This window comes from Saccopteryx leptura, chromosome X (assembly GCF_036850995.1).
Source record: "Saccopteryx leptura isolate mSacLep1 chromosome X, mSacLep1_pri_phased_curated, whole genome shotgun sequence".
Taxonomy (NCBI): Eukaryota; Metazoa; Chordata; class Mammalia; order Chiroptera; family Emballonuridae; genus Saccopteryx; species Saccopteryx leptura.
In genome coordinates this window covers 65438135-65459491 of record NC_089516.1, presented here as the reverse complement: position 1 = coordinate 65459491, position 21357 = coordinate 65438135, and the positions used below count along the sequence as shown (strand labels likewise).

Sequence of the window (21357 nt, the reverse complement as noted above, 5' to 3'; positions counted from 1 at the left end):
ATAAAACACCTTCATCAGGATGTTTGTATAAGGATGTTTATCACAGCATTGTTTCTAAAAGTGGGAAAATTGGTGACAGCTTAAATGTATTAGAGACTGTTAAATAAATCCTGTGACAGCCATACAGTGGAAGACCGTGCAGCTATTAAAATGATGCTATAGATGTATGTTTATAAAGATGTTTATTATAATCATTAGTGAAAAAAGCAGATTCCTAAAGAGTATGTAGAGTATTCTACTTTTGTAAATAAAATGTTTAAGCATCTAAGTGAAGTGCGTAGAAAAAAAATTGGAAGGTCATATACCAAGATTATCTCTGGATAATGGAGTTGGTGATTTTTCTTCTTTTTTTTTTTTCTGGTTGTATCTTCTAATTTTTAAAAACCAGTGAACGTGCATTATTTGTGTGATATTTTTAAAAAGTAAAATTAAGAATAAACAAACAAACAAAAAATAAAGCACACTCTGGCAGAAGTGTGAAGAATTAATTGGAGGAGAGCAAGACTGGGGTCATGAATACTGATTTCAGTGATGCAGGCACAGATGACAAAGGACTAAGTCAAGGGGTATGGAGTAGGGATGGAAAGGAAGGGATAAAAATAAGATACACTGAAGAGGTAGAAACTTTAGGACTGTTGACTAACTGGATATGTAGAGGAATGGAGCCGGAAGTGGTAGATGAAACTATGAGGCTAGTAGAGCATTTATGGTCACATAAGGTGGCAGTGTGTTGCTCAGGTATAGGGAAGTTTCTTTTACTTAGGTTCTTGTGCAGTTGGCAAGTCGATGTTTTTGAACAGGATCATTTTTCTCTCGGGAACCTGTAGAACAGTCCAGAACCAGTCGCTTTAGTGTCCAGGGGAGGTAAGATGGGCTGATCCCTTGGTGGCACCAAGGACGGGACTGGTTAGCTAGAGGATGGTGCCCGACTTGAGAGATGACATGTTTCTCTTCTCAGTTATGGGAGCTATGAGGAGCCTGATCCCAAGTCGAACACCCAGGACACAAGCTTCAGCAGCATCGGTGGGTATGAGGTATCAGAGGAGGAAGAAGATGAGGAGGAAGAGCAGCACTCTGGGCCGAGCGTACTAAGCCAGGTCCACCTGTCAGAGGACGAGGAGGACAGTGAGGATTTCCACTCCATTGCTGGGGACAGTGACTTGGACTCTGATGAATGAGGCTTCCTTTGGGCCTCCTTGGTCAGCCTTCCCTGTTTTCCAGCCTAGATGATTTTGTTTATATTTGTACAGTGTCTGGTCCTGAAATCAGTAAACTAATACCTTAGCCTTTACAATAAGTTAATCATGAATGAATCTCCTCTCCTGGTCTTTCTTGGGGTAGTGTCACCCTCTGAATTAAAATCAAGCAACCCCCTCCTGCCTACCATTGATGAAAATGGAGCAATCTCCTCCTCCTCCTCCAGTGCCCGCTTTTAACTTCAATTATTGCTCTTGGTATCATGTTTCCTGGGGAAGGAGGAGAAATTATGAACGGACTGATAACTATGTCCTCTTGGTGTATTAGACAGTTTCCAAGCATGGTATTATCTCAGTTTTCTAGCAGGCTGGGACAGGTAACAGCCCCCCTGTGGGACAGGGAACTGAGTTCTTCCTGGCGGAGTCTATGCCACACTGAATAGATAAACCTATTGGACAGACTGCCCATTATTTTATTTGATTATGCAATGCCTTGTTCCTAAACGGGTTTGAGGCAAATGATTAAAAATCTTGGAAACAGCCTACACATCAGAAGAGATATGTTGCCATGTAAATGTGTTCTGTCCCCCCCACCCCTAGGGGAAGTGGTAGGAAAATGGTAAGTTCCTTAGGGCAAAGACTGTGTCTTCTGTTTCTTTTCATGCTTAGGATATGGTTCTGTGCATAGTAGGTAACTCAGTACATGTTTCTAGAATCACAAAATTCTCAATAGATTTGTCATTGAACATCCGCTTCATCATAAGCACTCTATCAGATCCTGGGGATGCAAAGCTAAATAAGACACATTCCTTTTACCCAGAGAGCTCATCTTCAAGTTGGGGGAGGGAGTAAAATTCAAAACATATTAATAAATCATTATAGTTCTGTGAGATAAGCACAATTAAAGAGCCAGATATAAAGTGTAGGGGAAGCGAAAGGAGTGATCATGTCTGCAAAAGTCAGGGAAGTCTTCCTAGAGGTAATTTTTAGCCGACTATTGAAGAAGTAGGAGTTTACCAGATGGGGAAGTCCAGGCAGAAGGTGACGTGAAGTGAAAAGGCCGAATCTAGAAATGGCAGAGTGTGTTCCTAGTTTGTTTGTTTGTTTGTTTGTTTGTACCTACCTTGTTCCAGAAAGGATTTAAGATTGTTTGCTTCCAGTCCTTTCATGCTGGACTGGCTAGAGATGAGACTGGAAGATGGGCAAGAAGCATGTCAGGAGCTTTGAATTTGATGCTAATCAGTGTGAATTTTATATTATTAGGAAACGAGCTCTAGTGGAGTGATGTTTAATCAGGACTGTGTTTTAGAAATTTTCTGAATATTGAACTGAAGAAAGAAATTGAATCATGACAATTGTGATCCCATTTTTGTAAAAGACAAAATTGTGTGTATATTTATATATGCTTGTGTGTACAAAGGAAAGGGTCTAAAATGATACATGCTAAACTGTTCACAGTGATAACCTCTGGGGAACGGGATTGGAGGTGAGGGGCTCTGGGGTTGTATGTGTAACAAGTGCGATGTGCTTTTATTTCTGTATCATTTGAATTTTTGCAAGTATGTATTATTTTTGTAATAAAAATGTTTTTAAATTATCAAGCAATAGTGTGGAGAGTGGTTTGGAGGGGAGCAAATCTAGTTCAAGGAAGAGGTAATGGAGCCCAAACTAGGGCTGTGGCATTAAGATGGAAGGAGTAGGATGAATCAGATCTTTCGGGTTAGAATCAATAGAACTTGATGACCAGTTGGCATTTGGGGGTAGAAGAGGACGAGGAACGGAAGGTGGCTTTTAGAATTTTGGTTTGGGAGAGTGGCTAGGTACAGGGTATTCATTCATTCATTTATTCATTCATTCATTTATCAAGCCACCTGGTTTTTTTTTTGTTGTTTTTTAGTGAGAGAGATGGAAAGGGAGAGAGTTGATGAGAAACATCAACTCATAGTTGTGGCATCTTAGTTGTTCATTGATTATGTGCCTTGACCCGGGTGCTCCAGCAAGCCAGTGTCCCCTTGCTCAAGCCAGCAACCTTGGGCTCAAGCCAGTGACCATGGGATCATGTCAATGATACCATGTTCAAGCCAGTGACCCTGCGCTCAAGCTGGTGAGCCTGTGCTCGAGCCAGCGACCTTGGGGTTTTGAACCTGGGACCGCAGCGTCCCATGCCCATGCTCTATCCACTGCGCCACCACTGGTCAGGCTCAGGCCACCTATACTGCTCACAAAAATTGGGATATTTTAAAATGAATATGAGGCAATCAGCTATCCCCTAATTTTTGTGAGCAGTATATTTTTATTTTTATTTATTTATTTATTTTTTTCATTTTTCCGAAGCTGGAAACGGGGAGGCAGTCAGACAGACTCCCGCATGCGCCCGACCGGGATCCACCCGGCATGCCCACCAGGGGGCGATGCTTTGCCCCTCTGGGGCCTTGCTCTGTTGCGTCCAGAGCCATTCTAGCGCCTGAGGCAGAGGCCACAGAGCCATCCCCAGCGCCGGGGCCATCTTTGCTCCAATGGAGCCTCGCTGCGGGAGGGGAAGAGAGAGACAGAGAGGAAGGAGAGGGGAGGGGTGGAGAAGCAAATGGGCGCCTCTCCTGTGTGCCCTGGCCGGGAATCGAACCGGTGACTCCTGCACGCCGGGCCGACGCTCTACCGCTGAGCCAACCGGCCAGGGCCTGTGAGCAGTATATTTTTAGCAAGCAGTGTGCCAGTGTGTCAGATGCTGATGCTGAAGTAAGATACTGTTTTCTGATTGCAGAGAACTTAGGTCCAGAATGAGAAGTAGATAATATAAATAGCAGAATAAGTGATCATTGCAATACATGTTTACAAGATCTGTGGTGAAAGGAAGGAGTCGCCAGCTCTGCTTATGAAGTAAGAAGGGGAAGGCTTCAAGAGGAGACCCTTGAAATAGATCATGCAGAGTAGGAAGGAGTTTTCCAGACAGTGAGAGGGGAAGGAAAGGGAGGGGACGTTCTAGGCAGAGGGAACAATGCTTAGGGGCATGAAATGCCTGGTTTGTTCACAGGACATGTAGTTTTGGATGTGTGGAATATTGAGAACATATGTGGTGCAGTGGTTACAAGGCCCAGGATCAAATGCTTACTTGAGAGAGAGCACTCCGGCAGCAGTGGGAAAAGGGATGGACTGGAGACGGGGGAACTGATGGCAGAGAGGAGAGAATGGGGACTTAGCCTGGCTGGGGCATTGGCAGCAGGGGATGGAGAAGAGCATCGTAGTGACTGATTGGAGAATGGAAAGAAAATAGAACCTAAGTTTCTGAGTTAACTGACTGGATTAACGGTGATGCCATTCTCTGAACAGGTTGAGGATGGGAGGTAGGAAAAACAGCTCAGTTCAGTTGGAAGCATGTAAGTTTAAAGTATGACAGGTAGAAAGCAAAGGGTTTGTGCAACCTTGGGAGTAGGTGAGATCACCCGGGCTGCATGTGCAGTCAAATCAAGGAGGACAGAATCCTGGTGAAGACCAGTGTTGAGGGGTGGTGAGAAACTGAAGGAAAACCTGAAGAATGGTATTTTTCAAGCCAAGGAAGGAGTTTGCAGGGGGAAAAAAATGACAATGTATATACCACAGAGAGGGGAAGTAGAATGCATCCTGAGAGACAGACAGTCTTGGGTTTGGGCACCTGGGAAGTCCCTGGTGACCTTTGCTAGCAAAAATGGTTTTAGATGCGTGAGATAGGAGTCAGCCAGCAGCAAGCAGGGTGCGGAACAGATGGAAGAAGACTTAGTAATGATAGTGACCATGGACTATGCTGCCAAGAAGTGAGAGTGTGAGGAATGAAAGGGAGAGCAAATAGGCCTGCTTACGTAGGCTTGAGGTAGACAGTAATAGAGAAGAAGAGGTTAGAAACGAGCAAGAGGACAGTTGTGGGAAAGACCTCTGAAAAGAGGGAATGCCAGTTACCACAGGTAGCATTCCCTCCTGTAGGAGATCTTGACTCTGAGATAAAAGGATGGAGATAGTTACAGAATCAGTGAGATCAGTGTAGATAAGGGAGATAAGAAGTCATACTCCATAGCTACAGGTAGGTTCCTGTGTGAAATAGGTGAGATTATCCTTGTGAGAAACGTGAAAATGGGATGGGAGCTTGAGTAAGTGTTGACCTCCTTAGGGGGACAAGTAAAAACTGGAAACAAGCTAAATGTCCACCAGTAGCAGAGGTGTTTAATTATGGTACATCCATTCAGTAAAAATGCACATCTGTTAAAAAACAATGAGGAATATCTCTCTGTGCTAATATGGAAATACATTATTTTTAATATATAGTTTCGGATGTACATTATAATTCAACACCCATATACTTTACAGCAGGCTTACCCCCCAAAGTAGTTACTATCCATCTCCATGCAATTGATCCCCTTGACCCCTTTTGCCTACCCTCCCCCCAACCCTCTTGTCCTCTGGTACCCACAGCTAATCTGTTCTCTGTATCTATGAATTTGTTTTTGTTTGTTTATTTTTGTAGAGTCCTCATATTAGCAAAATCCTACAGTATTTCTCTTTCTGACTTGTTTCACTTAGTGTTATACCCTCAGAGATACTCTTGGGAAAAAAAGTGGTAGAATGGTATACAGTGTTTAATTTCATTTGTTTGGGAGACAAAGAAGATATAACTTGATGTTTGCATATTTACAGAAAAGATTCAGCAAAATGTACTTCACACTGTTTAACACCTGTGAGGTATAGAGTAGGGGAAAGGCTTGTTCTTTTCACTGAAAACCCTTCTGTTGACCTGTTTTCTTTTTTTGGACTGAACTGTTTGTTTTAAAGATTTTATTTTTTCATATTACAGAGGGGAGAGAGAGAGAAGGGGGGAGGAGCAGGAAGCATCAACTCCCATATGTGCCTTGACCAGGCAAGCCCAGGGTTTCAAACTGGTGACCTCAGCGTTCCAGGTCAATGCTTTATCCATTGTGCCACCACAGGCTAGGTGTTTTCCTTTTTTTAATGGTCACTGAGGGAAATGGAAGTTGGAGCTGACTAAGGATTCATAAAAGGATTGCTGGGTGTTGAGTATACCAATGAGGTTAGAGACCATTAATTTCAAATGGTACCAATGTACTTTATTGTGTGATTTTTCTTCAAAGGCACTTAGCAACACAGCTATCAGGGAGTAGAAGCAGAAAAGATAAAGCAGTTTGGGGTGAAGACCTGGATAAAAGAGACAGATTGGTGAATTTCCTTCCAATAACCATTTCATGACTATTCTATACCAAGCACTGTGCTGGGTGCTGTGAGTAGTGTTGGGGATGGATGAGTCACACACCTGAGGGCATTAAGTGAAGTGATAAATGCAGTGTCCTATTAAGGTGCAGAGGGACGGGGTGTACTTCCACGTCCGGAGCCACAGGAGACAGACCTCAGAGGTGACTAGTATGAGTTAGCCAGGCAAAGAAGGCAGTTGGGGGTAGAGAATGGGCATCATTGGAGGCAGAGAAAAGAGCATGTGAATAGTTAGCAATGGCTTGAGCACAGTGCACACGGTGGGGGCTGGTGAGAACTGAAAGCAGAATCAGCCAGGGTCCAGAATCCCAAAGATTAGACGGATCTGTTGAAGGACTTGGGTGATCTTAGCAGCAGTTTAGAATATAGATTGTGAGAGCATAGGACTGGAGATAGTGTGGCAGTCATTTAGGCAAGATGTGAGTCGGTTGTGAGGGAAGAACAGTGGGCAGAGATTTGAGAGACTTGAGGAGGTAGACTCTACAAGTGACAAATTCGATGTGGGGGATATTTCGGTCAATTAATAAATACTGATTGAACCTAGTGGGTACCAGGCACTGTTCTATGTGCTCTGTATACAGCAGTGAATAAAACAACCCCTTCCCTCAAAGAGCTTAGAATTTTAGTGAAGTAGCTGGACAGTAAACAAGTAAATAAGAGTGACTTGGCCTGACCTGTGGTGGCGCAGTGGATAAAGCGTCGACCTGGAATGCTGAGGTCGCTGGTTCAAAACCCTAGGCTTGCCTGGTCAAGGCACATATGGGAGTTGATGCTTCCTGCTCCTCCCCCTTCTCTCTCTCTCTCTCTCTCCCCCCCTCTCCCCCCTCTCTAATAAAAATGAATAAATAAAATCTAAAAAAGTAAATAAATAAATAAATAATCTTAAAAAAAAAGTGACAAGTACTGCGAAGCAAAAACAGTGTTGTGAGAGGGCTCAGGGTGAGGGTGCTAATGCATTAGGCCAGGAAGCCCTTGTGGAATGGCTGTCACTGGCACAGAAATATAAGTGTATTACTTTGATACAGTTAAAACGATTTTTAGAAATTTTAAAAGATAAGCAATGAAATAACCACAAAAAGATACTTGAAAAGACTGGTCAGAGAAGTATGAGGAAGCCAGGATACACTGTGGTTAGGGACGCCAGAGGAGAATTCCACAGGCGATGTGGTCAGTGAGGGCCAGCACCTGCAGAAAGGTCAGTCAGTTAAGAACTGACATTTGTCACTTGGACTTGGCAGTTACTGAGCCTAATGAAAGCAGTTGCTGTGGAATGGTGGGTGCAGAAACCAGATGGCAAGTGGGTGGAAGAATTGAATGTGAGGAAGTAGAAACAGTGTGATTTGATTAAGTAAGAGCTAGCATTCACTGTGCCAGCCTCTGTGGAGAGCTCTTTCTACCTGACCTTCTTTAATTCCAAACCTCCTGAGGTATTATTAATCCCATTTTCCAGATGAGAGAACTGGTTCAGGGGCACAAAGGATGGAGGGATCAGCCTCGGACTACAGGACCACCTTTAAATTATGACCAGAAAGATGGGTATTGGACATATGTAAGCAGCAGGAAGGGGGCAAACCATGTTTTTGGGTGCTGTAGACTCTAATGAGGAGTTTTTATCCTAAAAGCAGTGGGAAACTTTTCATAGGGAGTGCGGAGGCGCTTGAGAAGGTAACCTCAGGTTTGTGTTTCCAAAATGTTAGCTTTTTCCATATCAGTGTAAAAATAGCCACTTCTTTTCTGCTGCTAGTCAAAGCTTCTTTTGCAGGGTCTTAGGCATTACAGTACAATATTTGCCTAAATATAATACCCTAACTTGTTTTTTGTCCAACTTGGAAGACAACTGGTGTGCTTGTTAAAAATACTGCTTCCTAGTTCAGTTCAGGCCTCTTGAGTCAGAACATCTAGGCAAGAAGACTGATGGAAAAAAAAAAAAAAGAAAGAAAGAAGAATGATGGTCTGTTTTACAGATGATCCAAGTGATTCTTATCTGAGAAGTCTGGGAAACTAATCAAGCAATGTTTCCAAATTAATGTTATCTTCAGCTGTTCTTCAAACAAATTATATCAAAATGGAAGCACTAGTTTGCCTATTAAAAATTTTAATTCGCTGGGTGGATCCTGGTCAGGGTGCATGCGAGAGTCTGTCTCTGCCTCCCTGCCTCTCACTTAATTACAAAAAGCAAATTTAAATTCTTGGGCTTGGAATGTGTGTTTTTAATATGCACATCTGTAATTCTGATGCAGATAGCCATTAAAGTAATAATAGCAACAGTATTAATAATCCTTTGGTAAATGTAAGTCCTTTAGAAGAAATATAGAATTACAATATTTTAATTATCAGGTATGTAATACTGCAAATTTATCCTTGGCTTTTTGGTTCATAATAATGATTCAAGGATTTTCAAAGTATTACTTTTAATATTATATATCTCACCTATTTATAAATATGCATAAACTGTGACAATTTAAATTATATACAAATTATAAGTTCTGCAAATTGGTTTAAATAGGTGTAAGACTTTCAAAATCATTTCTTTTAAATTTTGCCTATGTAGGTTTGAATTCTCCAAACTTTGGGAACTTCGAATCCGGTTTTTTCAAACAACTCCATATTACAAGTTTTCGACTTTTTTTAATGTCCTTCATCCTGATTTACAATAAAATAAAAATGTATGCTAATATCTCATGTTTCTCTCTCACTTAAAATAGTCCAAGTAAAATTTTTTATCAACCAAAAATTTGACTCAGTTATTTATAATACTATATATAAGCAGTGGTCTAATAATAGAATAAGCAAAATTAAATTACATTTTAGTAGGTGGAAGGTATATCACATCTAAAAACTGAAGGCAAATAAGTGCTCAGAACTAGAAGGATGGTTAAATAGGAAGGAAAACGAATTTATAAATGAGAAATGAAGATTGCTAGGGCGCTAGATATATTTTGCTTCACTTTTATCAACTGTGTAAATATAGCAGAAGAAAGTATCTCAGTAAGTGTATTAGAGGCTGTTTATTTTAGACAACTCACTTCCTAAATTTCTTTATTCTAAATTTTGACATCCTGCTTTATCTTTAAAGTGTCAGCACAGTGTGCATGTTGTGATCATGAAGGCAAGAGTTTAAACCAGTCCTTTCATTTGTTGCTTTGTGTCTTCCCACCAAATAGAGGTTCTAGATTCCCAATGGTGTACCTTGTAGATGTGATGAGGAACTCATCAGAGCCTGGGAGGAGGATCTTTTTAAAGCCTCCCAAGTGATAGGGAGGCCTGCCGCCTTCTTCCCCAACCCCTGAAATAGACAACTTGATGCAGTTTCTCCATTACTGCAAAAATTCATAGGTGTCAATATTCCAATTCCAAACCAATTGATTCCTTATCAATAAGGAATTTTCAGCCTTTTGCCTTTGTTCTGCTCTACCAAACAGCTTTCACTCTAGCAAACAGTGGTTAAAATAATGAATCTTATCCAGTTTGGGATGTATGACAATTTTGAAAATATGGTAAAAGCTGTGGAATCTCCCTCCAGAAGAAAAATATAAATACAAGGTTTTGTGTAGATAATATTGAGTGTTTCTTGGACTCCTGGTTAAAAAACGAATATAAAAAAAAGAGGTGTAGTCTGAGGTTTCAAGTAACTTGATCTCCAAAGGTGTCTAAGTCTTGGACAATAGAGCATAATTTAAATACTCCTAAATATTTTTTAAAATATTTTATTTATTGATTTTGAGAGAGAGAGAGAGAGAAAGGAAGGGAGAGAGAAAGAAGGAGGAGAGAAATGACAAGCATTAACTCATAGTTACTTCACTTTAGTTGTTCATTGATTGTTTCTCCTATGTGCTTTGACCCGGGAAACCCAGGATTTCGAACCGGCGACCTCAGCATTCTAGGTCGACCCTCTATCTACTGTGCCACTACAGGACAGGCAGTACTCCTAAATCTTAAGAAAGAAAAAATCATAAGTTTCAAGTGAGATTGTCAATTTACAACAGAAAAGTTGGGACAGCACATTTTCACTCTCTTGAGATAAATTTACAAGTTGTTCCACTTCCCCCCAACCTTCTAAATGCCAGCTGTAACTCAGATTCCGGTAGAATCTCTTTGTGAAGGGGAAAAAAATAAACAAAAACCCACATTTCAGGTCCAAGTGTCTTAGAAAAGTGTAGTGTGGTGGTTTCAAATACAGGCCTGTTATACTGTGGCATCCACAACTTACTAGTTACATGACCTTGAGCAGTTAACTAAGGTTAGGCTTCTTCAACTACTTGACAAGGTTGTAGCTGAGAGTTAAAGGTTTAGCATCTTAGCCGCTCAGCACAGTGCCTGCTGCATCATACACAGGCAGTAAATGTCAGCTATTCCGAATAAACCGGAGTTCACAGTTTACACCAACTTAAGTTACTCTAACTCCTGAAAGTAAAATCTGAATGTTAAATTCCTTAACAGCGGTTAGTCTTCTTGTATTCCTAAATCAGAATTACCTTCAAGACTTTTGGAACTCCCATTGTGCCCATTAATCTTCCCTGCAGTCAGATTTGCTGCCCCGCCCACCCCTTGGCTGAAAGCCAGCACCCCGTCTCTCTCTCTCTCTCTCTCTCTCTCTCTCTCTCTCTCTCTCTCTCTCTCTCCCTCCCTCCCCCCCCCCCCCCCACTGATCCAAGTGAACGTGTGTAAACAGAGGGGAAAAGTTTCATAACCACGTGTTGACTTCACCTCCCGTGCTGGTGGGACCAGAAAACAGAACTTTTCCATTTATTTGATGCTCCTTTATTTAAAAAAAAATCTTTAGGACACAAATAAAAGTAACACAATTACTTGAAGGCCCTGGACAGCTCCGTGCATGATTACAGCTTCAAATGCTATAATAGGAACTGTATTGCAGATATGAAAAAGGTCTAAGAATTTGTTTAGCATTAACTTTTGTAATTTAAATATGTTAGCTTTTCTTCCAAATTTCTAGACATGTTTCCAAAATTTAAATTTAGAATGCAAATTTTGGGTTTTGAAAGGTTTGCTTCTCATTTTATTTTTTGTATGATTTCATTTTTTTTACTTTAAAATTAAATTACAGTATAAGATACGCATTTAACTCAGATCTCCAGATAAGTATGGCTTCTCCTAACTTTGAGCAACAAATATCAGACTGGACAGAATTTGTTTATCAGAAAATGCAATATAAATTCTTTAAAAGGTAAGATGAAGAAAATTCTCACAGTAAAACCAGAAGTTGTTCTCTTTAACTCCATCCTAGCGTGATGACTTTTATTTTCTTCTTTTTCCAAGTGAGAGGAGGAGAGATAGAAAGACAGACTCCTGCATATGCCCTGATCGGGATCCACCTGGCAACCCCCATCAGGGACCAATGCTCTGCCCATCTGCCTGTGCTCGTAATGGAGCTATTTTTAGCACCTGAGGCAGAGGCTCCACGGAGCCATCCTCTGTGCCTGGGGCCGATGTGCTCAAGCCATTTGAACCATTTGAGCCATGGCTGCGGGAGGAGAAGAGAGAGACAGAGAAGGGGGAAGGGGTGGAGAAGCAGATGGTTGCTTCTCCTGTTGCCCTAATTGGGAATTGAACTAGGGATATCCACACACCAGGCTGACACTACCACTGAGCAAACTGGCCAGGGCCACATCATGACTTTTAAAAATATATATATATTTTTATTTTAGAGAGAAAGAGAAAGAGAGAGATCAATTTGTTTTACTTAAGCATTCATTGCTTGATTCTTTTTTTTTTTTTGCAAGAGAGAGAGAGACAGAGAGTCAGAGAGATGGATAGTTGGAGAGATGAGAAGCATCAACTCAGAGCTGTGGCACTTCAGTTGTTCATTGATTGCTTCTCATATGTGCCTTGACTGGGGGGCTCAAGCTGAGCCAGTGACCCCTTGCTCAAGCCAGTGACCTTTGGGCTCAAGCTGGCGGCCTCGGTTTCAAACCTGGGACCTCAGCATTGACACTCCATCCACTGAGCCACCACCGGTCAGGCCATTGGTGCATTCTTGTATGTGCCCAGACCAGGGATTGAACCTGCATCCTTGGCATATCGGGATGTTGCTTTATCCAACTGAGCTGTCTGGCCAGGGCACAAGATGACTTTTTAAATCTTTATTTAGAAGTTATTACATATTAATACATCCATTCCATTAGTACACATTTTATATCACAGTTTAGTCAATTGACTTCTAATTTTAAGGGCTCCTCATAACATATAAAAACTGTGTTTTTCCATACAAACTTATAATTACTAAAATTTTTAAGCTTAAACTGCTTTTGATATTAGAGCTGGGTGAAGAGGACTGCCTGGAGCTTCTCTAGGTATCAAATCTTACCATAAATAGAGCCCAAGACTTAAAAGACAATCTCTAAACATATAGGTCAAAGAGGGTGTGCTGCTTTGTCCCCTCCCCCAGTACTCATTACAAAATAACAACTGAATTTCCATGAACTCTTCCATTCTCCAGTATATGCTATCTTGGTGCATTTTGCGAGGGATGTGTTTACTTGCCAAGTCCGTGATATGCTGCTTTGGAGCCTAGAGACAGTTCAGAGATACTCATGTACACAATTTACAAAATAATTAGACTTCTGACATTGTCTAATTAGACTTCTGACATGTCCAAATTAAGGTGTCATAGTACCTAAGAAATAGGGCTTTAAAATCCAATGCTGCCCTGGCCGGTTTGCTCAGTGGACAGAACATCAGCCTGGTATGTGGATGTCCCAGGTTCAATCCCCAGTAAGGGCAAACATGAGAAGCGACCATGTGCTTCTCTTCCCCTCCATCTCCTTCCCCTTCTCTTTCTATTACTCTCCCTCAACCAGTGGCTCAATTGGTTCAAGCATAGCCCCAGATGCTGAGGATATAGCTTGGTTGGTCTGAATGTGTTAGCCTCAGGTGCTAAAAATAGCTTGGTACTCGAACATTGTCCCCAGACAGGGGTTGCTGGGTGAATCCTGGTCAGAGTGCATGTGGGAGTCTGTTTTTCTATCTCACTTAAAAAAAAAATTCAAACTCCTATGCTGCATCTGGCTCTTTAGGCAAGTCCCCTGGGTCTTAGTGTTCTCATCTGTAAATATAGGATAGTAGGATCATCATAAAAATTAAATGAAATAATATTGTGAAGTGCTTAGTAAGCACTCAGTATATGTTGACTATTGTTTTATTATTACAAATAAATGGGTAGGAAAGGGGAGATGGATCTTCCCCTGTTCTGATTCCACAGCTCATCAGTTAGGAAATCACAGTCCACTAGTGTTGCAGTTCAAGTAGAAAAGCAAGGCATGCTGCTAAACCAGTGAATGCAAAACTATTGGAAGCAAGTACGTCCACTCTGGGAAGACAAGGTTTCAGTCTCAGCAATCAGCTGTGTCCAAACCTTAAGTCAAACTGAAATGAACATTTACTGATTTATTATTATTCAGCAATGAGAAATTTAACAAATAGGCAAGTACTCGTATTTGCTCGTTAGTGCATTCTCCACTAATTGACAAATCTAGGCCCTGGCCAGTGGCTCAGTGGATAGAGTGTCCACCCAGCCTATGGACATTCCAGGTTCAATTTCCGTTTAGGGCACACAGGAAGCAACCATCTGCTTCTTCCCTCCTCCCTCTCCCCTTATCTCTGCCTTCCTCTCCCACAGCCAGTGCCTCTATTGGTTCAAACATTTCCCTGGGTGCTGAGGATAGCTTGATTGGTCCAAGCATGTCAGCCTCAGGTGCTAAAAATAGCTGATACTGGAGCATCAGCTCCAGATGGGGTTGCTGGGTGGATCCTGGTCAGGGCACATGCAGGAGTCTGCCTCACTATCTCCCCTCCTCTCACCTAAACAAACAGGACAAATCTACATGAGAAGTCACTGTAATCAGAATGTTACTTAGTCAAGGAGAAAATCAGAACCAGGACAGGAAGTTGGATTTTTACTTTATTTATTTATTTATTTATTTATTTATTTATTTATTCATTCATTTTAGAGGAGGGAAAGAGAGAGAGAGAGAGAGAGAGAAAGAGAAAGAGAAAGAGGAGAGACAGAGAGAGAGAAGTGGGGGAGGAGCTGGAAGCATCAACTCTCATGTGCCTTGACCAGGCAGGCCCAGGGTTTTGAACCGGCGACCTCAGCATTTCCAGGTCGACGCTTTATCCACTGCGCCACCACAGGTCAGGCCAGATTTTTACTTTTTACTATGGAAAATCTCAAACATGCTTAAAAGTAGAAAAGTATAATGAAAATTATCAACATTTTGCCAGTCTTTTTTCATCTTTCCTATCCCTTTCAGGGAGAGCTGTAGTATTTTAAAACGAATTCTAGACATCATATTTTGCCAGTAAATTCTTCAGTGTATATTTTTTATGGATAAAAGCATTAAATATAAATAACTCCTCTACCTTTATTATATATTGGGTTGGGGAATAAGTTCGTAGCGTTTTTATATTTTCTTTTATTTTACAACGATTTGTTTGCTGTTTGGCAAAGGGTAAGTATTCATTCGATAAGACTCTTTCTGCTCTACAAAACTGTTAATTGTATTTTTGAGTTATTTAATTATTTATTAGTTTTGAGGCTTAGAAATGGAATACCCAGGAGGCAAAAATCAACATTTTCGACACTTGCTCTTCTTTGCTTTTCATTGAGGTCAAAAAGCTGCCGAAGCAGCCCAAGACATTTGCGACGTGTACGGAGAAGGTGTCATAGGCGAGTCTACAGCACGGAAATGGTTTGCAAAGTTCAAAAATGGCGACTTTGACGTCGATGACACGTGCCGCAGCGGAAGGCCTTCTGAATTTGATGAAGAACTGGGAAATGCTCGAAAAGAATGCCATGGTCAACAAGGAGCTCTACATTGCCCAGCTACACCGCGTGAATGAGGCTGTTCAACTGAAAAGACCTGATCGACATGGACAAACCATACTCCTTTACGACAACGCCAGGCCCCATGTTGCACAAGTCGTCAAAGCCGCACTCCAAGAGCTCGAATGGGAGGTCCTTCAGCATCTGCCGTATTCTCCGGACCTTGCACCGACCGATTACCATCTTTTCCGCTCCCTGTCAAACGATATGAAGGGCGTTACCTTCGATAACCAGGCCCTTAAAAACTGGCTCAAAAACTTCTTTGACACCAGACCAGGCGATTTTTGGCAGAATGGCATCAACAAATTGGTCGAGAGGTAGGAAGAGGTTGTAAACAGCAACGGCGAATATATAATAGATTAACTTTATTGATATAATCATTGTTTTTTGTTTAAATAAAAGTCTTCGTTAAAAACGCTACGAACTTATTCCCCAACCCAATACTTGAAGCCTCTACTGCTTTTCTAAAATGGCTCAAAGTTTATCTTCAGGACATTATTTCTGCTTATTTCTTCTAAGTTTTAGGGTTTCAGTAAGAATGCCATTCATTTCTGTTATCCTGCTTTCATAATAATTTAAATAGCTACCATTTATTGACCATGTAATATGACAGATACCATGTTTTATGTATTGAGTTGAACCATACAAAAAACATGTTTGTACATCAAAATGAGATTGAATATTGGCAATTTCATATAGTTCAACTTAGTACATTATCTTCTTTAATCCTCACAATTACCCCAAGTATAGATGGTAATATGTCCATTTTTACAGATGAGAATAATTAAGTGACTTTCCTGAAGTCACATATGTATAAATGGTAGAGCCAGGATTTGGGTACAGGTCTGTTTCTAAAAACCCATGTGTTTTAACACAATACTGCTTTTATTTTAAATCCTTTTTAATTTTTTAATTACATACATTATTATATTAGATTCAATGATTAGATATTACATAAGCAAGTGATCAAACCAATAAACTTTGCAGCCACCTGGCATTATACATAGTTATTAGAATATATTATTGACTATACTCCTTATGCTGTGCATCCCCATGACTATTCTGTAACAACCCATTTGTATTTCTTTTCTAAAAAATACTTTTAAAATTTTAATTTATTGATTTTAGAGAGAGGGGAAAGTAGAGAGAGAGAGAGACAGAAACATGGATCTGTTCCTCTATTTGCCTTGACCGAAGACTGAACCGACAACCTCTGTGTATCGGGGCAATGCTCCAACCATTTGAGCTATCCAGCCAGGGCCAGCTTGTGCTGCCTTTTTTTTTTTTTTTTTACAGAGGCAGAGAGAGAGAGAGAGAGAGAGAGAGAGAGGGATAGATAGGGACAGACAGGAATGGAGAGAGATGAGAAGCATCAATCATCAGTTTTTCGTTGCGACACCTTAGTTGTTCATTGCTTTCTTATACGTGCCTTGACCATGGGCCTACAGCAGACCGAGGAACCCCTTGCTCGAGCCAGCAACCTTGGACTCTAGCTGGTGGCCTTGCTCAAACCAGATGAGCCCGCACTCAAGCTGGCGAACTCGGGGTCTCGAACCTGGGTCCTCCACATCCCAGTCTGACGCTCTATCCACTGCGCCACTGCCTGGTCAGGCAACTTGTGCTTCTTAATCCTTTCATTTTTTTCACCCAATTTCCCCTCCCATTTGGTAATCGTCAAAATGTTCTCTGTATCTATGAGTCTGTTTCTCTTCTGCTTGTTCATTTATTTTGTTTTTCTTTTAGAATCTATTGTTGATGAATATGTATTTATTGCCATTTTATTGTTCATATTTAATATCTTTATTTTCTTCTCTTTTTTTAAGTGAGAGAAAGAGAGACAGAGAGAGATGGACAGACAGGAAGGGAGAGAGATGAGAAGCATCAATTTTTCCTTGCGATGTCTTAGTAGTTTATCGATTGCTTTTTCATATGTACCTTGACCCACGGGGCTCCAGCCAACCCAGTGACCCCTTGCTCAAGCCAATGACCTTAGGCTCAAGCAGGTGACCATAGGGTCATGTCTATGATCCCACACTCAAGCCAGTGACCGTGCACTCAAGCTGGTGAGCCTGTGCTCAAGCTGACGACCTTGGGGTTTTAAACCTGAGTCCTCAGCCTTCCAGGCCATTGCTCTATCCACTGTGCCACTGCCTTGTCAGGCTTTTTTTCTTCTTTTTAAGAAGACCCTTTAACATTTCATATAATACTGGTTTGGTGGTGATGAACACCTTTTTTTAAAAAAAATTTATTTATTGATTTTACAGAGAGAGGGGGTGGGGAATAAGAAGTAGTTGTTTCACTCTAGCTGTTCATTGGTTGGTTGTCATACGTGCCTTAACCAGGCAAGCCCAGGGTTTCAAACTGGTGACCTCAGTATTCCAGGTTGGTGCTCTATCCACTGCACCACCACAGGTCAGGCTTAGCCTTTTCTTGTCTGGGAAGCTCTTTATCTGCCCTTGGATTCCCAATGATATCTTCTTTGGGTAGAGTAGTCCTGGTTGTTGCTCCTTGCTTTTTTTTTTTTTTATCACTTTGAATATTTCTTGCCAATCACTTCTGGCCTGTAAGGTTTCTTTTGAGATATCAACTGACAGTCTTATAGGTAATTAATGGCTTTTCTCTTGCTGCTTTTCTCTTTTAAGATTGTCTCTTTGTTCTTAATCTTTTGCATTTTAATTATGATGTCTTGGTGTGGGCCTCTTTGGGTTTGGGACTTTCTGCACTTACTGGACTGGTATGTCTATTTCCTTTATCAAGTTAGGAAAGTTTTCTGTCATTATTTTTTCAAATAGGTTTTCAACTTGTTGCTCTCTCTCTTCTCTTTCCAGCACCCCCACAACATGAATGTTGGTACACTTGAAGTCTCAGAGACAGGCTCCTTACACTATCTTCATTTTTTTGGATTCGTTGTTTCTTTTGGCTGTTCTGATTGGGTGTTTTTTGCTTCCTATTCCAAATCACTGATTTGATTCTCAAGTTTCTTTTTTTTTTTTTTTTTTTCATTTTTCTGAAGCTGGAAACGGGGAGGCAGTCAGACTCCTGCACGCGCCCAACCAGGATCCACCCGCATGCCCATCAGGGGGCAATGCTCTGCCCATCTGGGGCATTGCTCTGTTGCATCCAGAGCCACTCTAGCACCTGAGGCAGAGGCCACAGAGCCATCCTCAGCACCTGGGCCAACTTTACTCCAATGGAGCCTTGGCTGCAGGAGGGGAGAGAGAGACAGAGAGGAAGGAGAGGGGGAGGGGTGGAGAAGCAGATGGGCGCTTCTCCTGTGTGCCCTGGCTGGGAATCGAACCCGGGACTCCCGCACACCAGGCCGACGCTCTACCGCTGAGCCAACCAGCCAGGGCCTCAGGTTTCTTTATTCTACTGTTGATTCCCTATAAATTATTCTTTATTTCAATTAGTGCATCCTTCATTTCTGACTGGTCCCTTTTTATGCTGTTGAGGTTCTCACTAAGTTCATTGAGCATTTTTATAAGCAGTGTTTTGAACTCTGCATTTAGTAGTTGTTTGTCTCTTTTGTTTTGTTCTTTTCCTGGAGTATTGTTCTGTTCTTTCATTTGGGATGTTTCTTTGTCTCCTCATTTTATTGCCTCCCTGTGTTGTTTCTGTGTATTAGGTAGAGGTGCTATGTCTCCCAGGCTTGTAGAGTGGTCCTATGTAGTAGCTGTTCTGTAAGGTCCAGTGGCACAGCCACCCTGATCATCCAAGCTGGGCACTTGAGGTATGCCCCACCCCCACCTCATGTTGGTTGTGTACATCCTTCTGTTGTAGTTGAGCCTTGATTGGTATTGGTACGTCAATGGGAGGAATTTACCCCCAGGCCAATCAGATGGAAGGGTTGGATGTGACCACCAACCTCCAACCACTGTGGAGGATCAGCTGTGCAGGTGCCCACCTCACAGAGCAGGACTTACCTCAGCAGGGTTCTGGTGCCCCCTGAGCTCACCCTTTGAGTGTGTCACTGGTGGAGGTGGTTGGGTAGCAGCGCTTCAACATGAACGGAAGCTGTCCACTGGTGCGCTTGCCTGTGTTCTGCCCGGGGCCACCCAGCATGAGCTAGAAAGTGATCTGCAGGTGGCTGCTACTTGTGCTGGGCTTGGAGGTGCCCAGCAGAGGCCAAGCAGCGAACCATTCCTGGCTGCTGCTAGTGCTAGGCCTGGGGCCACTTATGTTGGCATGCTGAGGCCAGATGCTTGTTTGAGAGCTTTTAGGAAAATCTGAAGCATGAGCCAAGACAGGCCATCATGTGGAAAAGGCACTGGCAACCCTCGAGTGGGCCTGCAGGTGGAGTGGGTAGGACTTCAGGGAACCACCAGGGTGGGGCAAACTGTGAGCCAGGTTGATGGGAGTCTCAGGTAGGGGCCTGCCTGCCAGCTCTGTGGGGAGAAGGCTCATCAAAGGAACAATGGCTTCTGCCAGCACTGCGTCTGGGAGAAAAATGCCACTCCAGCGCTTGCCTTGGTGCTGGACAATCCAGTTCCTCTCTGCATGTCTCTAACGCCTGTCAAACTGCTGGCCCAAAGGGAGGGAATTTGACTTAGTCTGTGCGTGGGCCCTTTAACAGGAACTTCCTGGGACTCCAGCAGCCCTCTGTCCCCCTCAGCCTCAATCCTCACTGGCTTTTACAGCCAGAACTTATGGGGGCTTCTCCTCCTGGCACTGAAACCCTGGACTGGAGGGCCTGCTATGGGGCTGGGACCCCTCACTCCTCAGGTGGGACCTCCATAGCCGAAATATCCCTCCCAATTTTTATCTGCCACACGTGGATATGGGACCAGTCCGTCCAAAATCTCTGGCCTTCCTATCAGTCTCCATGTGGCTTTTTCTTTAAATCCCTAGCTGTAGACTTCCATTCATCCAGATTTCAGGCAGTTTTGAATGATGGTTCTGTAGTTTAGTTGTAGTTTTGACATGGCTGTGGGAGGAGGCAAGTAACACATTTATGTATGCCACCATCTTGACCCAAAGTCTCTAACACAATACTGCTTTTAAAAAATGTATCTTGCGGCTGGTGGTGGCACAGTGGATAGAGCATTGACCGGGGATGCTGAGATCCCCAGTTTGAAACTCTGAGTTTGCTGGCTGGAGCACCTGCTTATCCAGCTTGAGCGGCAGGCTCACCAGCTTGAGTGTGGGATTGCTGGCTTGAGCACAGGATTATTGACACGACCCCAAGGTCTTTGGCTTGAGCCCAAAGGTCGCTGGCTTGAGCCCAAAGGTCGCTGGCTTGAGCAAGGGGTCACTGGCTCATCTGGAGCCGCTCAGTCAAGGCATATATGAGAAGCAATCAATGAACAGCTACAAGTTGATGCTTCTCATCTCTCTTCCCGTCTGTCTCTTTCTCGCTTGCTAAAAACAAAGAAAAAAACATTCTGTTCCTTGTCAGGTAGCTTAATTGGTTAAAGCCTCATCGTGATACCCCGAAGCTTCAGGTCCAAGCCCTGGTCAGGGTATACACAAGAATCAAACAGTGAGTTCATGAATAAGTGGAACAACAAATCAATGTTCCTCTCTCTCCCTTTCTAAAATCAAAAATGTTTTAATGTGATAAGGATGCGACAAAGCAGGCACTGACACACTGTGATTGTGGAAGTGTAACTTAGTATGACTTCGCTAAAAACTATTTGACACTGTGCATCAAGAGCCTTAAGAATTTTCATCTTCAAAATGTGGCCTGTGGTGGCGCAGTGGATAAAGTGTCAACTTGGAATGCTGAGGTCTCTGGTTTGAAGCCCTGTACTTTCCTGGTCAAGGCACATATGAAAGGTGATGCTTCTGGCTCTTTCCCTCCCCCCTTTCTCTCTCTCCTCTTTCTAAAAATAAATAAATAAAATGTTTAAAAAAATTTCTCTTCAGCAGCTCTGTAAGAGTATCCTAAGGGAATAATCAGAGATGAACCTGAAGATTTATGTAAAATATGCTCATCAAAGTATTATTATTATTATTATTTTGCAAGAGAGAGACAGAGACAGAGAGAGTGAAGGAGGAAGGGAGAGAGATGGGAAGCATCAACTCATAGTTGCAGCACCTTAGTTGTTCATTGATTGCTTTCTCATACCT

The 21357-nt window shown here is 42.3% G+C and overlaps 1 protein-coding gene across 8 annotated transcripts in view; it reads left to right on the top strand.

Moving 5' to 3' along the window:
- The window catches only part of TAF1 (TATA-box binding protein associated factor 1), a 114223-nt gene that overhangs the window by 66482 nt on the left and 26384 nt on the right, over nucleotides 1-21357 (top strand). For 5 of the 8 annotated variants that reach the window (XM_066357605.1, XM_066357602.1, XM_066357604.1 and 2 more), the window contains one exon: nucleotides 959-2140. The exons of 1 other annotated variant lie outside the window; for it this stretch is intronic. In XM_066357605.1, coding sequence (XP_066213702.1) covers nucleotides 959-1178 — 220 coding nt within the window. In that variant the 3' untranslated portion in view covers nucleotides 1179-2140. Of the gene's footprint in view, nucleotides 1-958; nucleotides 2141-8997; nucleotides 9119-15072; nucleotides 15309-21357 lie in introns of those variants that run through there. 2 more of the 8 variants (XM_066357607.1, XM_066357608.1) reach the window with 2 other exon arrangements.